The sequence below is a fragment of the Sarcophilus harrisii genome, chromosome 6 (assembly GCF_902635505.1).
Source record: "Sarcophilus harrisii chromosome 6, mSarHar1.11, whole genome shotgun sequence".
Lineage (NCBI taxonomy): Eukaryota > Metazoa > Chordata > Mammalia > Dasyuromorphia > Dasyuridae > Sarcophilus > Sarcophilus harrisii.
Window position 1 is genome coordinate 147455997 of NC_045431.1, and position 17105 is coordinate 147473101.

The following is a 17105-nucleotide window of genomic DNA, read 5'->3' on the forward strand; positions in this document are numbered from 1 at the left end:
GTTTGATAGCCCTTTGGGCATAGTTCCAAACTGATCTCCAGAATGGTTGAATCAGTTCACAACTCCACCAATAATGTATCACTGTCCCAGTTTTCTCACAACATTCGTCATTATCTTTTCCTGCCATCTTAACAATCTGAGAGGTGTGTAGTGGTAGGTAGAGGATATTTCTTGATCTAGAAGTAGCTTAGACCAAGGAAATGATAACTACACAGGGTTCCCCTTCACCTTAAATGCATTGTCATCCCTGATAAAATGTAAGCAGAGGGCAGAGACTAATAGTGTTTTGCCTTGTTGGGTTTTGTAGCCACAGGAATTTAATAGGTTCGGAAGAGACCTATTTTAACTGCCCCCAGTTTTTAGATAGTGAAACTGAGGCCCGAATGAATGAAATGACTTTCCCAATGTAACCTAAGTAATAAATGGTAGGGCCTGAAATAGAGCTCAGATCCCAGGATCCCCAAATTTAGCAGAAAACAAAAGACATTAATGAAGGTAGAAAGACGACCCAAGTGCAGAAGGGTAAAGCAGAGAAAGGAGAAACCTGTGGAAGGAAGAGAGAAGGAGGAAGGTGCTTTGAGTGGGAGGTGTAGGATGCCTGGTCAGGGTCGGGGAAGTTTCACTTCTGCAAAGACAGAGGCACAGCGGATCTGAGAGGGCCCGAAGCGCTGGGGCCGAGCTTCCGGAGAAGTCAGCGGCCTGCCTGGGGGCCCAGCGGGGTTAGGGGCGGAGCGCAGGACTGCTGAGCGCAAAGAGAAGCGCTCTCTAGGCCAGTCGCACCGTTCCTTCCCACCGTTCCCACGGCTTCAGGAGGCACCAGTGCAGGTTCCCTCTCCCTAAACACCGCTCCAGCGCATCGCAGCGCTGTGTTGTGCGGCGCTCAGCTCCAAGAGAAGCCTGGACAGCAGCATGGAGCCCTCAGGTGGGTTCGTGGGCATGCTAAAGAGCGCAAGAAATGGAAGTTCACCCATCCGGGTTAGAGGTAGTTTGGGGGATCAGTTCCCTCATCCTGGCATTGCTCTAAGTTTGGGGTCAAATAGGTGTGGAAGTGATCTAAACAGGGAATGATCAGATCCCTGTCTTTGATCCTTTTGTTACGGAGAACAGAGAACTATGCTCTGCACATAGTATGCTCTTTATAAATGCCAGGTGGTCCATTGATTGATTATAATACATATTCCGTAGATTGGCAGTGTGATTCTGATCTCCAAGAAGTCCTCTACAATCTTAGAATGATGTATGGAGAATTATGAGGCATAAGAGTTGATGCTAGACCTTTCCTTTCCCCACAATATGATAGATTAGAGTTCTTCTCCCTCTCCTCCCGTTCTCTCCTCCCTCTTCTCCCGTTCTCTCCTCCCTCTTCTCCCCCGCCTCAATTACCTTAGTAGAGAAAATTGCTGATGGAGGGGAAAAATCCTATAAATAAAATCGCTTCCATCTTCTAGATCTTTGGTAAAGAAGCAAGGAGCACTACTCTTAAAACAAGGGAAGAGATGGGGTTTTTGCCAAAGTTCAGTTCTTTGGGAACTGAGTCAACAATTTGTTGAAACTGAATAGAAATTATGAGAGGGAGAGGACGTGAATCTTCACTAAAACAAGTCAAGGATGAATTGAAATTCAACTGAATTAGATTTGTAAATTAGATGAGGATATTTATAACAACTTTATTATTAATATTATACATTAATATTAATAATAAATTATTATTTAGATTTGTGCCATATACACAAAAAGGATGTTGTCCCCTTTGAGGAATGCCTTGAGCATCAGTTAGAAGGAAATTTTTTCTCCAGCTGCAGGTCTTGCTCCATTGAGATTTCCCATATTCTTTAATGATCTCTGGGACCCTAAATAGTGTCACAGTTCCCACATACAGCTTGACTGAGACAAATATTCTTTGAGATTAAGTTGTCTGAAGAAATACCCTGCTGTGAAAAGCAACCATTTCTTTCTGGAGAAATTAGATTAACTTTCCAGATCTTTGAAACTCAAGATTTCTTCTCATTTAGGGTTGAAAAGATTTGCTTTTGATTTTTTTCCTCCTTTGTTAATTTTTAAGAATATTTAAACAATTGAAAAGTAGTTGTAAGATAGTTCTATAATTTGAATTGAAACATTTCATAGGATCATATATCTAGATGTGGACAGATTTCAAAGGGCAGATTCCTTCATGGAAAGATGGAAAATAAGCAATGATAGTAATATCGATGTGGTATTTTAAAGTGTGCAAGACATTTTAATATATGTTATCCAATTTATGACAACAACCCTGTGAGGTAGGAGCTTTAATTATCTCCATTTGGCCAGATCACTATGAAATGCCCTTACTATTAAGAGTTTTTGAAATTTGATTTTTGAGATTTTGAAATTTGAAATCAAGCCCTCAGGGCCAACATTTTATCAACATAAATATCACATAGCACTCTCTAACTAAGTTCTTTTAAAGGGGAATATGGAAGAAAAATGAAATACACAAATACTATTTGTTTTAATATAAGTTGCAATTCTTTAAAACTTTCTATGACTTTGTGATTCTGGGTGCAGAGCAATGCATACCTCAACCATGAGTGGCCATACTCCTGAACCTTGAGCTTCTATATGCTTTGCTTTAGAAACTTGCTCAAGAAAAAAAAAAAAAAAAAAAAAAAAAAAAGAATTTAATTTAACTTGGGCAGGTTGTGGCAGTGAATAGTGTGACAGGATTGGAGTCAGGAGAAATTGAGTTTAAATATGACCTCAGACACTAACTGTATGAATCTGACCAAGCCAATTACCCTTGTTTGCCTCAGTTTATTTATGTGTTAAATGATCTGAAAAAGAAAATGGCCAATTGCTTCAATATCTTTGCCAAGAAAACCCCAAATGGAGGTCATAAAGAATGGAACACCTTTGAAAAACAACAGAATTGAGTACAGGCAGCTTCCTTGACCAAATTAGGCAAAGAGTTATCAAGCTTCCATTTCATTTAATGTCAAAGTAATGCTTTGAAGCCCCTGATTCTTTCAAAAAGTACTAGAGGGATTTGAATTAAATTTTGTTTTGTGTTTCTTACATCACTCCCATATATTTTTCCTCCATCCTTTCTTCTCAAAATGGTGATATGTTAACTGCTTCAATAACTTCCTTATTTGGCTAATATTTTAGCCAAACATCCTCATGTGATCTATATCCTGAATATTAATATAGAATCCCTTATTTGAATCTTATATTCTCTTAGGAGATAATTTATTTAAATGAATTCTTTCCTTTTATTCTTCTGAGGCATTTGAGAGACTTTGACCTTCAAAAATAGTCTAAATTGTCCTTTTTTTTCAAAATAATCGTCAGTCTAAGAAATATTTTGTCTTCCATTATCCAACTATCAACAATCTTTTTAATTCATACAAGAGAAATCTTGCAGGACAATCATTAAACAATAAATAAAGCCTTTCTTAGACAAATTTATTATTTTTCTAATACTATGTTGCTGGTTTCTAATGAACATTTCATGTATATAATTATCAATGATGTGCCATTCTTACTAATTACTTAGTACTGTACTAAAGAAAGGAGAAAAGATAGACTCTTTATCCCAAGTGGATTTAAAATGTATACATGCAGTATGATGGATGAACATTTGGCCAAATGTACGGGATTTAGAAACTAAATCTTTTTGAATTGTAGATATCAGACCCATTGTCTTAATGTATATGTTCCATCATTTGGCTAATGCCATCACTGTGGGAAATAATGAATTTTGCTTGGGTTGACAATTTTGTTTATTTCATTGATTCTGTATTTCTTCTTTAGGAGGATCTATTAGTCCAGCAAAATGAGAGTTTCTTGAGTCCAAAGTGGTGCATTTGATTTTGTTTATTCTTTTATCCTGTGGCTAATTCTAATGGTAAAAATATCTGTTTAAGAATAAAAGTATAAACACAAAGACAGAATGCTAATTTTCTGGTTCCTGCTGGCCATTACCAATTGGCTTCTACCATAGCATTTAAACTTTTTAAGAATCTTATTTCAATGAGTAATTATAATAATGTCATGAAGTTGAGCCCTATATAAACCAGTTAAGTTTTTATCTTTTCTACAATCAGTGAACTATAGCCTTAAGATAACCATTCATCTTACATGTCCTTATACACCTAAGATACTAGGAGAAAAAAAAGTAGGAGAAAAACCTTATGGATCAATCTAAATCTAGGACTAAATCCTAACTAAAGTGATGCTGCTGCTTCATCCTGAGACAACATTTTAAAGTCCAATGGAGTTTTTGTTTGTTTGTTTAGTTGGTTGATTTTTTGCATTTTGTTTTTCCCCTTTCTCTCCTCCTTCTCCTTCTTTTTCTTATGATTTCCTACTGAATTTTCTATAGATCTGTCACTCATTCTGCCATCCTGGAGTTACAAATGAAGAAAGCAAAAATTTCCTTTTCCTTAAGGGTCTGACAGCCTAATGGGGGAATCTTATCAGATATCTTATTTATTTTTTATTTATCACTTTTTTTCTGAGATAATTGGGGTTAAGTGACTTGCCCAGGGTCACACAGCTAGGAAGTATTAAATAACTCTGAGGTCAAATTTGAACTCAGGTCCTCTTGACTTCAGAGCTGGTTTTCTATCCACTGTGCCAACTAATTGCCCCAGATATCTTATTTTTGTCAGATATCTTATGTTAAATTTATCCTTAGTAAGATAAAAAATTAGAAATGCCTCAATATTTTAATTTCAAAGTTCATCTGTCTATTGAAAAGAATTGAAATTTGTGGAATCCCCATTAATTGGAGAAGAGCAATATAATATATGATTGGGAAAGAATATTACTGTATGATAAGAAATGATGGGGAGATAGTTTCAGAAAAAAACCTGACAAGACTTATGTGAATTGATGCAAAGTGAAACAAAAGAACTAGAAAAAAATATACATAGCAATAGCATTATACTAATAATAACAAAATGTAAAAGAATTAATTTCTCTATTCAGTAAAATGATCCATGATAGTTCCAAAAGAATCATGATGAAAAATGTTATCCACTTCCGGAGAATGAACTCTACATGTAGACTGAAGCATTTTTTTTCATTTTCTTTAGCCTCATTGGTGTTTTGTTTTTTTTTTTTGCAACATATCTCATATGGAAATGTAGCATGACTTCACATATTAATTGGGAATTACTGCCTTCTCAAAGTAAGGGGTAGAGAAAAATTGGAATTGAAAATAATTAAAGAAAAAAAATTCACTACTAATAGTAATATTTCATATTTAACAAAGGCTATAGAGAGCAGTGTTTCTCCAAACTTTCAAATCAGAAAGAGGGAAAACTCATTACTAATTTCCATCTTTTTAAAGATAGCATTGGTTGAGGTCACTAAAGCCAAATGTTTGTAAAGGATGGTGCTATGTATGATTTTAAGACTGTCTTTATTTTTTTAAACTAATTTGAGAGAAAGGTTTTAGGGAAAAGATTACTGAGATTGCACTTTAGGAAAGTTTAGAAGAGGAATGAGTTCTATTTTGCACATATTGAGTTTGAAATTTCTATAAAAGATCAATTTGGAAATGTCTAGTAGGTTATGAATGATAGGAGATTGGAGTTTAAGAGACCAGTGCTAAACATATTAGACTTTTGGCTCATAATTATCACTGAACTCATGAAAGCTAATGAACTCCCTAAGTAAGAAAGTTTAGGGAAAAAGAGAGAGAGAGAGAGAGAGAGAGAGAGAGAGAGAGAGAGAGAGAAGAGGACTTGGGATAGAACCCACAGTGATATTCCCACAGTAAGTGGACTTAAAATGAATAGATCTTGAAATCATGGATCCCCTCATTACTGAAAATTTGATGGAGCTGTTCAGTCTTACATCCATTACAGTAATAGCTACTTTAAAAAAGTTTTAATTTTCATATAACATTGAAAGCCTTTAAGTTATTCTAATGAATTAACAAGCATTTATAAAGAGCCTACTATGAGCTAGAGGAGAAAAATGACAAACTACTCCAGTATCTTTGTTAAGAAAGCTTCTAATAGGACCATGAATACTTGGACAAGACTGAAATAATGAAACAACTATGTTCAGGCATTGTGTAAACTATTAGTACATAATCAGAAAAAATGAAGTAATCTCTAACCTTATGTAGCTTACATTTTATTGACAAAGATATGTTCACAATTGGAGGGATGTATGTTTGTGTATGTATGTGTGTAGAAATCTATCTCACCGTATTGGGAAGTAGGAAGGGGGTGGGGAAAGAGAAGAAAGAAGAGCATTACAAGGGAGGGTAGATTGGCAGACAGTATTCAGAAACAAGATTTTTTGAGGGGAAATTTTTGAGAGGGGGGAGGTTAGAAAGAGGAAGAAGAGAATAAACAGGAGGGAAATAAGATGGAAAGGAAAAAGTTAATAATTATATCTGTGAATAGGAATAGAATGAATTCATTCATAAAATGGAAGCAAATAATAGAGTGAACTAGAAATCAGGATCCTATAATATGTTGTTTATGAAAAACAAACTGGAAGAAGGGAGAGACACACAGAGTAAAAACAAGGTAAGGGGCTCCTGGAGCAAAATTTATTATGCTTTAGCTGAAGGAAAAAGGAAAAAGCAGAAAAAATGTACCTTTTTCTTAGTGGCATATTGAACCTTTCAAATATTTACTATGTTCTAGAGAAGAAAATCCTCCTAACCAAATACAGCAAAGCAGAAATATTAAACTTGTCCTTTTCAGATCATAATCTAATAAAATTTTCCTCAATAAAGAATGATACAAAAATATATTAAAATTAATTGTAAACTAAGTAATCTAACTCTAAAAATGAGTAGGCACAGAGCAAATCATAGAAATAATAATTTCATTAAAGAGAATGACAGCAATGATATAAAATATCAAAATTTATGGTATATTGTAGAGAGCCAGAACTCTAGAGAAGTATACTTGAAACAAGCTGTTAACTCAGTGGAATTGATAAGACAATGGTTATCTAGTTTACATATAAGTTCTCTAGATCAGTATGATTGATTTAATCTTACAATAAGGTGATAACTCAGTGGAATTGATGAGACAATGGTTATCTAGTTTACATATGCTTAGTACTTAGCATGGTGAGTGATCATCCAGTGCCTGCTTTGAGGCAGTCTCTAAAATGAAAACTTAAAGTTTAAGTGTCCATTATTTGGATATGTTGTACTGGACTAAATCTGGTCTTTTAGGTTCGTGCCATGGAGTGTTCTTTAATGGCATAACATTCATGAGGGAAGGAGCATTTTCCCAGAAGAAATATATGTGTGTGTATGTGTGTGTGTGTGTGTGTGTGTGTGTGTGTGTGTGTGTGTGTGTTTAATGATAGCCATCTCTTCTGGGAAGAAAAAAATGAAAAAAAATATTTAAATTACATTATTTATAATACACACATATATTTACATTATCTATGTTAATGGAATTAGAAATTACACACAATAGATTTTCAGTTTCCTGTGCAGTCATTTTTTTACTATGAAAATATGGAAATTCTTGTTTTGTCCTATAAATTTATGAGAGAGAGAGAGAGAGAGAGAGAAAGTGCCACACAAAGTATCTTGGCCCAGCAAGCAAAGATCTTTGTCTTCACCTGTTTTCATATTACCCTGTAAGATCACTCCTGAAAGTACCTCATTTACGATTGCTGACTTCATGGTTGCCTACACTGACTGTCTTAGGTCACTTCTCTAAGATTCAACCCCCATGCTTAATACTTGTCTCCTCAAATGCCCAGTTCATTTCTGAATTCTACCACCATTCTCACACTTGAAGCATACCACCGAGAGAGGGAACTTTGCAATCAACCATTCTCACTTTAGGTTGAAACATATTCTCCCCACAAATCTGACTTCTCTGCTTTGCTAGTAATATACAAATGAGGCTCTCAATCCTTGAAGCTACCTTATTTTACTAACCCAACTGTATTCTTCTGTCTCTGAACAAACAGTGGAATTAATTATTGAGTTTCCCAAGGCAATCATTCAGTTAATGTCAGATACGGTTAGGAAATCTTACAGAAAGGAAATGCCTTGATTCGATTTTCCTTTCATCCCTGCAATGTACTTTGATCATTGTAAAAAGCAAAGAAAGGTAAATAACAGTGTACCCATTTCTTGATTCCTTACCTTGGCCCTACTCCTCTCTTCTCCCAGAAATGTTTGGCTTGCAAGGGTACTTCCAAAGTATATAAGGTTGGTTGGTTGAAACGGGATTATTTAAAAATTATGTAGCCTTTCTAAAGACCATTTAAAAGATTTATTTTTTAATATAAAAGTTAGTTTTATTTTGAAAGGTAAATTTTTAGTAAGTATTATGTTTTCTATGAGTTTATCTTTAAATATTTAGCTAATCAATGCATCTGCTTAGGTAATAAGGCAGAAAAAAAGGGCTAATAATCTAAAAGTTGACAGAAACAATATCTAAAAGTTGACAGAAACTTATATTTCCACAGCTGAGTTAATAGTGGGATTATGTGGCATAGTATATAAGGCATATATCTGTAGTCAGAATCACCTGGATCCAAATCTCATGTATACGTTTCTTAGCAGTAGGACCTAGATACACCTATTTAACCTTTCTATGGCTATTTTTTCAGCTATAGAATGAAGGAGTTGGACTAGATGGTCTCTAAAATTCTTTTTATCCCTAAATGTATTCTATCATATAAGTTCACAATTGCTAAATATACTTATCAAAAATAATGATTTTTCCTTTTGGAAAGATTTTCACCAAAACCAAATACATCTAACTTAATCTATACTGATATAGAATGAAACATTTGGTATATATTTCAATTGTCTTTCTTCCATCTTTCTGCCTCTGTTTCTCTCTGTGTGTGTCTGTCTCTGTGTCTGTCTCTCTGTGTATCTTTCTGTCTCTATCTCTGTGTCTGTCTCTGTCTCTCTGTTTCACTGTCTCTCTCCCACTCTCTCCTTTAAATTTATGGGATAAAACAAGAAGTTCCATAATGTTCTATAATAAAAAATACTGTGCAGGAATCTAGACAATAAGTAATGTGAATTCCTTCTGTAACATTTTTTTTTAAATTAAAGGAAAATCTGCCATTAGTTGTGTGGTAAATTTTTGGGGGCAGGGGGAGACAAGTAGATAAATATCTGAAAAATATTGGGAGAATCATAAAATCAGAGGTCTAAAAATGGAAGGACCTCAGAGGCCATTTAGTCAAAATTTTGATTTTGAAGAAAATTAACTTTGTGCCAGGTAAGTTAATAGACATTCTTAAATTGCAATAAATAATAAGCAGAAGGAATGGATTTGGAGCAGGTCCTTACATCCCACATTGAAAAAGTTCCATAAATATAGTTTAGTCTCAAATTATGATATATGTTTGATTTCACAGGTATAAGACCACTCAGTAAGAAGACTGCATCATCCAATGCAGATTCATAACTTTTCTTCAAATTACAGTTTTCAAAAGTTATCTAGGATACTGAGAATCTAAGTCAAGTTCACAAAGCCAGTGTGTGTCAAGTGTAAGACTTGAAATGAGTTATCCTGCCTGTGACTGGTTTTCTATCTAACATGTCAGGCTATGACTTTTATAATTTCAAATATAAATTCCAAAAAAAAATGTAGCCTGGAATATTCTCCCTCCTAATCTTTGCCTCTTGACTTCATAGCTTCCTCCGAATTCTAGCTAAAACCCCATCTTCTATCAGAAGCCTTCCTCAATCCTCTTTATTCTAATGCCTTTACTATGTTTTCTTTTTCCAATTTATCTTGTATAAAACTTGTATAAAAATTGTTTCTTGCATGCTATCTTCCCCTTTTGATTGTGATCTCTCTGAAGGCAGGAACTATTTGCCATTCTTTGTATCCCTCAATATTTAGCACAGTGCTTAGTCACATAGTAGAGACTTAATAAATGTTTATTGAGTGACAAGCAAGTTCCATATAGCCTGGAGAAGTTAAGGCTAGGCCCGATCTCTCCTGCTGGTGATGCAAAATAAAAATAAGGAAGCCAGATACTTTCCACTTTAGTTTGATTCATTTTATTTAAACATTTATGAAGTACCTACAATGCAGGCTATTACAAAAACTAACCCAACTTTGCCCCTTAACTCCATCCATACAACTAATCCTATAGTTGAGACTTTTATCTTTCTTTCCTTAGATTATTGCAATAGACTCTTACTTGGTCTCCTTGTTCAATTCCTTCCCCACTCCACGCCATTGTACATACTGCTTACTTTCCTTAAAACCTTGTTACTCTACAAAGTGCTTTATATACATTTTCTCTCACTTAAACATTGTAATGATCCTGTCAGATATGATACTATTTATCCTCATTTCACAGATGGGGAAACTGAAACTGAGTAGTCAAGTAAGTTCCACAGTGTCACATAGCTATGATATGTCTGAGGATTTGAACTCAAAATTGAACTCTTAAATTGACTCTTAAATTGATCATGCATTACATTAAACTAGCTGTCAAAAGAAGGGAATTTTTGTTAAACTGGTTCATAAAGTTCTTCTTAAAGAAAGAACTAAATGAATTGACATGGTTATCATGTGTTCAAAAAAAAACAATAGGAAACATCATTTATTTTATTTTGAAGACCATTGGAATTGTGATTTTCCCAGGGTCACACAGCTTCTTAAGTGTCTGATGTTAAATTTGAACTTAGATGTTCTTGACTTCAAAACTAGTGTTTTGTCAACTGTGCCTCCTAGCTACCCCAGAAAACATGATTTAATGGGACTTTTGGTTACATCTGGATCCAGTGGTCAAGAAAAAAAAATTGCCCAAAACATTACCATATAAATTGTTTAGTTACCAAAATCTGCTGCAGAAGACGAAATATTAAAGAAATTCTGCAAAGAACTTAAGACCTTCCAAATTAAATCAACTATTTTGATGCTCAGTGACTTCTGCTTAAAAGGGTGAGTAGGAAAGGGGGGAAGAATTAATGTATCCATTATTGTGTATAACTTTGATCAGGAATTAAGAATGAGAAAGGCCAGTCTTACAGATTACCTTGAAGGATTTACATCCATATATTATGAATGAGTTCTTTGATAAGAGAATCAGAAAGCACTGGAAATAGTTAGCACAAAATAACACCGCACAAGATTGTATTTTAACATATAGGAAATTACTCATTGTTGATATGGGAACTATTCTTGAATCAACTCTTAGTGTATATTCAAACCACCAAATTATTTAAGAAAGGATTAAAATTAGCACAGAGATAGAAAAATATAAATAAAAATGAAATGTAATTAAAAAAGCATCTATCCAGTTCTATTTAAATGTTATTGATAAAATTGCATTTGCATGAAAATAATTTAATGAAGAAGTTTAACTAAGGTAAATAATTTGTCATGACAAAAAATGTTACTTAGTTTTGGAAATTCTGACTTAATTGCAAAGTGGAGATATATGCAATCAGGGGTAATACAAATTTAGAATATAAACTTATTTTTATTAAAGCTTTTTAATTTTCAAAAGATATGCATTGATGTGGTGAACTTATGCAAGGGCATGGACAAGACTTGCAAAAAAGTAGGCAGATGTGGATGGATTGCAATTTAGATTCATTTGAGTTATTATAATTGGCCAGTAGGGTTAAAGAAGTTTGCTGGAAAGGAGTGAAGATGGGAAGAAATGAAGTGAAAGAGAGAAGAGAAAGGAGGAGAGATTAGGCTATGAGTTTGCTTCTATGAATAATTTGTGACAGTTGGCTGGTTTTTAATTATTATTTTGTCATTGTCAAATTTGGTGATTTGGGGATAGAATTGATGAGCAGATGTGGATGCTTAATTGACCTCTTTTTGAAAACACTAATGATTTAGTGTAAAAAGTTGTTTTCTTTTCCATAAGGATGAAATGTATGTTTTGTTAACAAAAATTATTATGTAATAGAATATACAAGTTACAAGACAGAGAAAAATATAGCATCTACTTCAGATAAGTTAACTATTCAAGGTTTTACTGTTATGTAAGCTTTCTTTTTATTTAAATAAAAATTGCATAATTGTTATTAATTTCTTTGAAAATATAACTAAGGGTTTTAGTCATTCAGAAGAGCAGCTTGGGAAAATGTGTTCCTTGTGTTGCATTTTTTTTTTCAGAGCTTTCTTTTTCCTCCCCACTATGGTTAGACTACTGAATTCATTTTATTAGATTTAATTCAATATCCTAATCTGACATGATCCTTTGAGATACTGTTTGTAGTTTTAATCCCTAAACTATGAAGATTCCTATGGCATGAGTTTAGTTAAAAGCTGGTCTGCATTAAATCAGAACTATAGTTCTGGGTCACAGATAATAGGACATTTATTTACAGGATCATAGATTTAGGACTGAAAGGTACCTTCTAGGTCACCTATTCTAAAGCCCTCACTTTATAGATGAAGGAGCTGAGGCTTGATTAAGTTAATTGACTTATTCAAGGTTAAGACGTTGTTATATGGAAGAACCAGGCTAAAAACAAAGGTCTTCTGACGCAAACAGTTGATTGATTTTTCTATTAGACCACTTTATAGATGCTTCCTATATCTGTGCCCACTTTACATAAGTCCTACCTAAACAGTTGCTATAAGACAAAAGGGTTGAGGATATGTTGATTTTGAAAATATAACATCAAAATAATACATTTATATAGAAACACTTAAGTTCAATCAAACAGTATCAAAGTTAACAAAGACTTAAGCATCATTTAGTTTAACCATTTCATTTTTCAAATTAGGAAATTGGATTATTGAGAAGGAAATGTATTGGACTAATGTCATCTGAATCATTAGTAGCAGGTCCAGGAGAAGAGTTCAGACTTCCTGACTTCTAGTCCATGATTTTTCATTCTAGCACATTGAGATGCCCCCTAAATCTCACTCTTCTGATCAAGACCTAGGTTAGGGGCTACATGCCAGAATGATAAGAACTGAAGCAAACATAACAACAGTAACATCTGGTTACTTTGGCTATCAACTGTGTAGACCGAGTTAGTACCCTGGATACCTTAGAATCAGCCGGAGTTAGGATAAGTAAAAGTCCTTGGTCTTTATTCTTGTCGTTAGGGAAGTTAAGGGAATAGACACAGGATCTCCACACCTCTCCTCTTCGTCTCCCACCCAAAAGTAACTCTGGCTTGTCTTACTCCAGTCTTTAACCCCTCCTACAATTCTCTGTATACAGCAACAGATCAAGCCAGCACAGAATAGTGAGCTGGCCATTTTCCAAGCATATACTAATAGAGTATTGTCCAATAAGTAATTAGCCTTAAGTGCTAGGTTGTCCAAGTGCACCTTCTCAGAGTTTCAGCCCTTTACAATCAACCTTGCTTTTCATTTTTATGAAATATAGCTCAAATCATAAATGGTGCATCAATAGAAGTATGAAGTCCAGAATGAAGGAAGTGATAGTTCCGTTGAGTGCTTCTATCATGAGATACTATTTGAGGATATTATAGAATTTTGAAAGGAAACTCAAATCTAAATGTGAATAACCATTGATCACTTTGCCAATCATCTGCTTCTTTTTCTCTCTTGCTAGTCTGCTTAGGTAAGGAATATATATTGTCTCCAAAACAATCTCAATAGATTATAGGCAGAAAATGTCATCTGCATTCAGAAAAAGAACTAAAGAGACTGTAATTCAACACATACTATGTTCATTTTTTTTTCTGTTTTTTATCTTTCCCATGTTTTTTCCCTTTTGCTCTGATTTTTCTCCCCCAACATGATCCACAAAGCAACATGCATAGAAAATAAATACATTTACTAAAAAAGGGGAAAAAATAATATAGATTATCTCAGAATTGGGGGAGAGGGACTTTTTAAAATATGGTTCTTAATTTAATCCAAATTTTCTGGCCATCTGGAATAAGAAAGTTTTTTGGGGAAGGATTTTTTAATGGATAGTTTCTCAATCAATCTGAAGTACAGGCTCTTTATTTCAAAACGTACTTCTTTTTTTGTCTCTACTGAATTTCACGTTTATTCTACAGAAAAGAAACGGAAATTCAGTAGAGACTTTTTTAGAACCATATCTGACAATGAGGCTGTTGGATTTTTTTAAGGTATTTAGAGAATACCATTATATTATCTTCCTTTGGAATCCATTATGACCCTACCACTCTTATGATTTGATATAACATTGAATGCTAAAGCCATCTTTGTAACATCCTGTCTTTGTAATAATATTTCATCCCAATTTCTTTGGCATCATCTACACATTTTATGAGCACTGTCTATTGTCCCATCATGCTGCTCAGTGTAATGGTACAAAAATATACTCAAGGATCTCAAAGATAATTTCAACTCATTCATGTCTTTTTTAAAATTCACTCGTGTCTAATATAACTTCTTTCCCCACTCTACTTCTTTGACCCTAAAAAAAGAATGAGTTAAATGAAAATATATTAGACATTAATGTTTTAGGAGCATTTGAAATGCCCCGATAGTAATGATCTGGTTAGTGTATATGTGTGTGAATGTGTATAGGTAATGGCAGTACAGATGTTTTTAAATCCCGGCTAGGCCCTGAACATCACTCAGAGTGATTATAAAATACTATTACAACTTTAAAAAACTGTTTTGTTGACCTAGATAATTTGCAGTTTATTCTGTATGGTACAATATTTTTATGTTTTGTTCATTCTTTTTGTTTTTTGTACCATTATGATTTCTTTTTAGCACACTCTCCAGAACCTTCTCTTGTCAGAAAGAAAAGCAGTTAAGGAAAGCAAACGTTCATTATAACCACAACTGATAGTTCATTTCACATCTGTTATTCACAACCTCTTTATGAGAGAAAGAAATTGCCTTTCATCATTTGAGTCCTTGAACCAAGAATGACCATTGCCTGTAATCTGAATTCTAATGTTTTTCCATACATTATTGTGAATATGGTCTGTTTTCTTTTTGTCTTGCTTTCTTTGCTTCACATCAGTTCTAATATCTTAAAAAAAAAAAAAAGAATACAGCACACTCATTCAAACTTCCCAGACTGACCCTTCTTTGGGACAAAGAAAAATCTTAAACAAAAACATGAAATACAGAGACCACATCCATATGTAGTTGTTGTCCTGATAGGTCCCCACATATCTCCTAAGATAAGGAAGTATGTTTCCTGTCTAGTAGTTCATTTTTCAAATGTCTGAGTTTTACTTGCTGTTAGAGCTGCATTAATTTATGTTGTTTTAATTGCTATATTTATTCTTCCCTTAGTTTAGCTTTTAGTTCTGTATCAATCCATATACTCATCTTAGATTTTTCTCTGAATCAATGAGGTCAATAATTTCTTTCTGAAAAATGATATTCTATTACAGTTACATATAATAGCATTTGGGTTGTTTGTTTGTTTGTTTATTTTTGAGGGATTAGCCATTCCTCAAGATGTGAGGATTTGTTGAATCTTTTGGTATCCACTTACCTTCAATGAGTTCCATGGTTCTACAATGGCTCCAAAAAGCTGTAGCATGCATAAAGGCCACACTCCATTAAAACTTTCTCAGCAGTGGGCTGAAGCAGGCCTTAAACCTGTCAGTGAATTAAGAGGATATCTACTGCAAACATGTGAACAGTTCCCATGAAGAAATGGGTAAATGAAAACAATTTGTTCCAATGACCATGAAAGCATATGAAGCAGGTTTTATGAAGTTTTTGGAGTTTGGTCAGACATAGAAGACACTTATTTGGTGCAAGCTGGACCATCTACAGTTGTTTTTACTTTTGTCTTGCCACTGAATTTGGATGTCTAAGGAAAAGAGAGATTGACAATTTTGTGAAATTTTGTATCACTTTCATTTAATTCACAAACAAGTCAAGTCATCATCTACACTGGCACAAGACTGACCAGCATCACATGCCTGCATCAAAGAAGGTGCTATACTCCATGACCAAAGCAGAATCTTGGTAGCACAAAGGAAACATAAGTTGCACAGATGCAAAGTCATCTCCCTCCCAAATGTTCTAACAGACTATTTGTGCCCTAGTTGAGGTAAATCCTTCTGAACTAGTATTCTGCTGATCAGCCACAGCCAAACACACTATACCTTAACCCTAACTTCAAAATATCATCAGTTCTTTTTGAAAGCAAAGGCCAAACAACATCAACAATAGAATTACTTTGTGAAATTCCCTAGTGACTTGTTATGAAGAGGAAAGTTGTTCCATATTTATGTTTGTACAAATTTTTGCAGACATTCAGATCTAATCTAGATTTCAGCCAATAAAGATTTTTGATCAGCTTTTAACTTGTGGCTAATTGGTTTATATCAAACACACTAGCAAAATAAAATTAATGTCTTTTTTTCAGTTGTTTTAAATTGCATTAGATGATTGAATAATAAAATTAGTCTATACTTTTCTTTCCTTGATTTTTACCAACCTGATTTGGATAAAAGGACAATTTTTTGTTTCCTTAAAAATATCTTCTGTCTATGTTATTAATTATAACATGTGCAACCTAAGTATTGATTATTTCTTACATATTAATATTTCTTTAAAAATCCACCTAAGAAGATTTTTCTCATGTATAGTTTACTTGTCGTGTCCTTTGATTTAATTTTCCAAGGTTAAGTTGTTTGAGATATTCTTTTTTTTTTGTTAATAATGAGTATCTTATATTTTTATAGATATTTATCCATTTTCTTTGAATTTTCAGTTGGTTGTCATAGGGTTTTGTTTACTAATTGGTGAGGATTGTTTTTATTTCTTCTCTTGGTGAAAATTATGGATAACATTTTTTTCATTTTGATATTTTAATTTTTCTTTTCTTGTTTAGTTTAATTGTTTATGAATTGTTATATTTTTAATTACTTTCATTTATCAACTGAGCAATTTTTGTTTTCAAGTTTCAATTTTCTGATTTAAAAAAAAGACTTTTTAAAAAATTTTATTGGGTTTAATAATTTGTTTATTTTTATGTTTTTTAGTATTATGTTCAACTCATGAGTCTTTTCTATTTGGCTCATATTAGTATTAAGAAATTAAAATTTTCCTGAGGAATAATTAGCTGCTTATCATTATATATATATATATATATATATATATATATATACACATACTATTATTGTAATATATATAATATGTAACATCATTATCATGATCTACATAATAATTATTGCTTATAAGATTTTT

At 33.5% G+C, this 17105-nt stretch overlaps 1 protein-coding gene across 1 annotated transcript in view; it reads left to right on the plus strand.

The window, feature by feature from the left end:
* The first annotated feature begins 664 nt into the window (after nucleotides 1–664).
* The window catches only part of BANK1 (B cell scaffold protein with ankyrin repeats 1), a 185468-nt gene continuing 169027 nt past the window's right edge, over nucleotides 665–17105 (plus strand). Inside the window, exon 1 of the mRNA XM_031943850.1 lies at nucleotides 665–922. Coding sequence (XP_031799710.1) covers nucleotides 910–922 — 13 coding nt within the window. The 5' untranslated portion in view covers nucleotides 665–909. The remainder of the gene's footprint in view (nucleotides 923–17105) is intronic.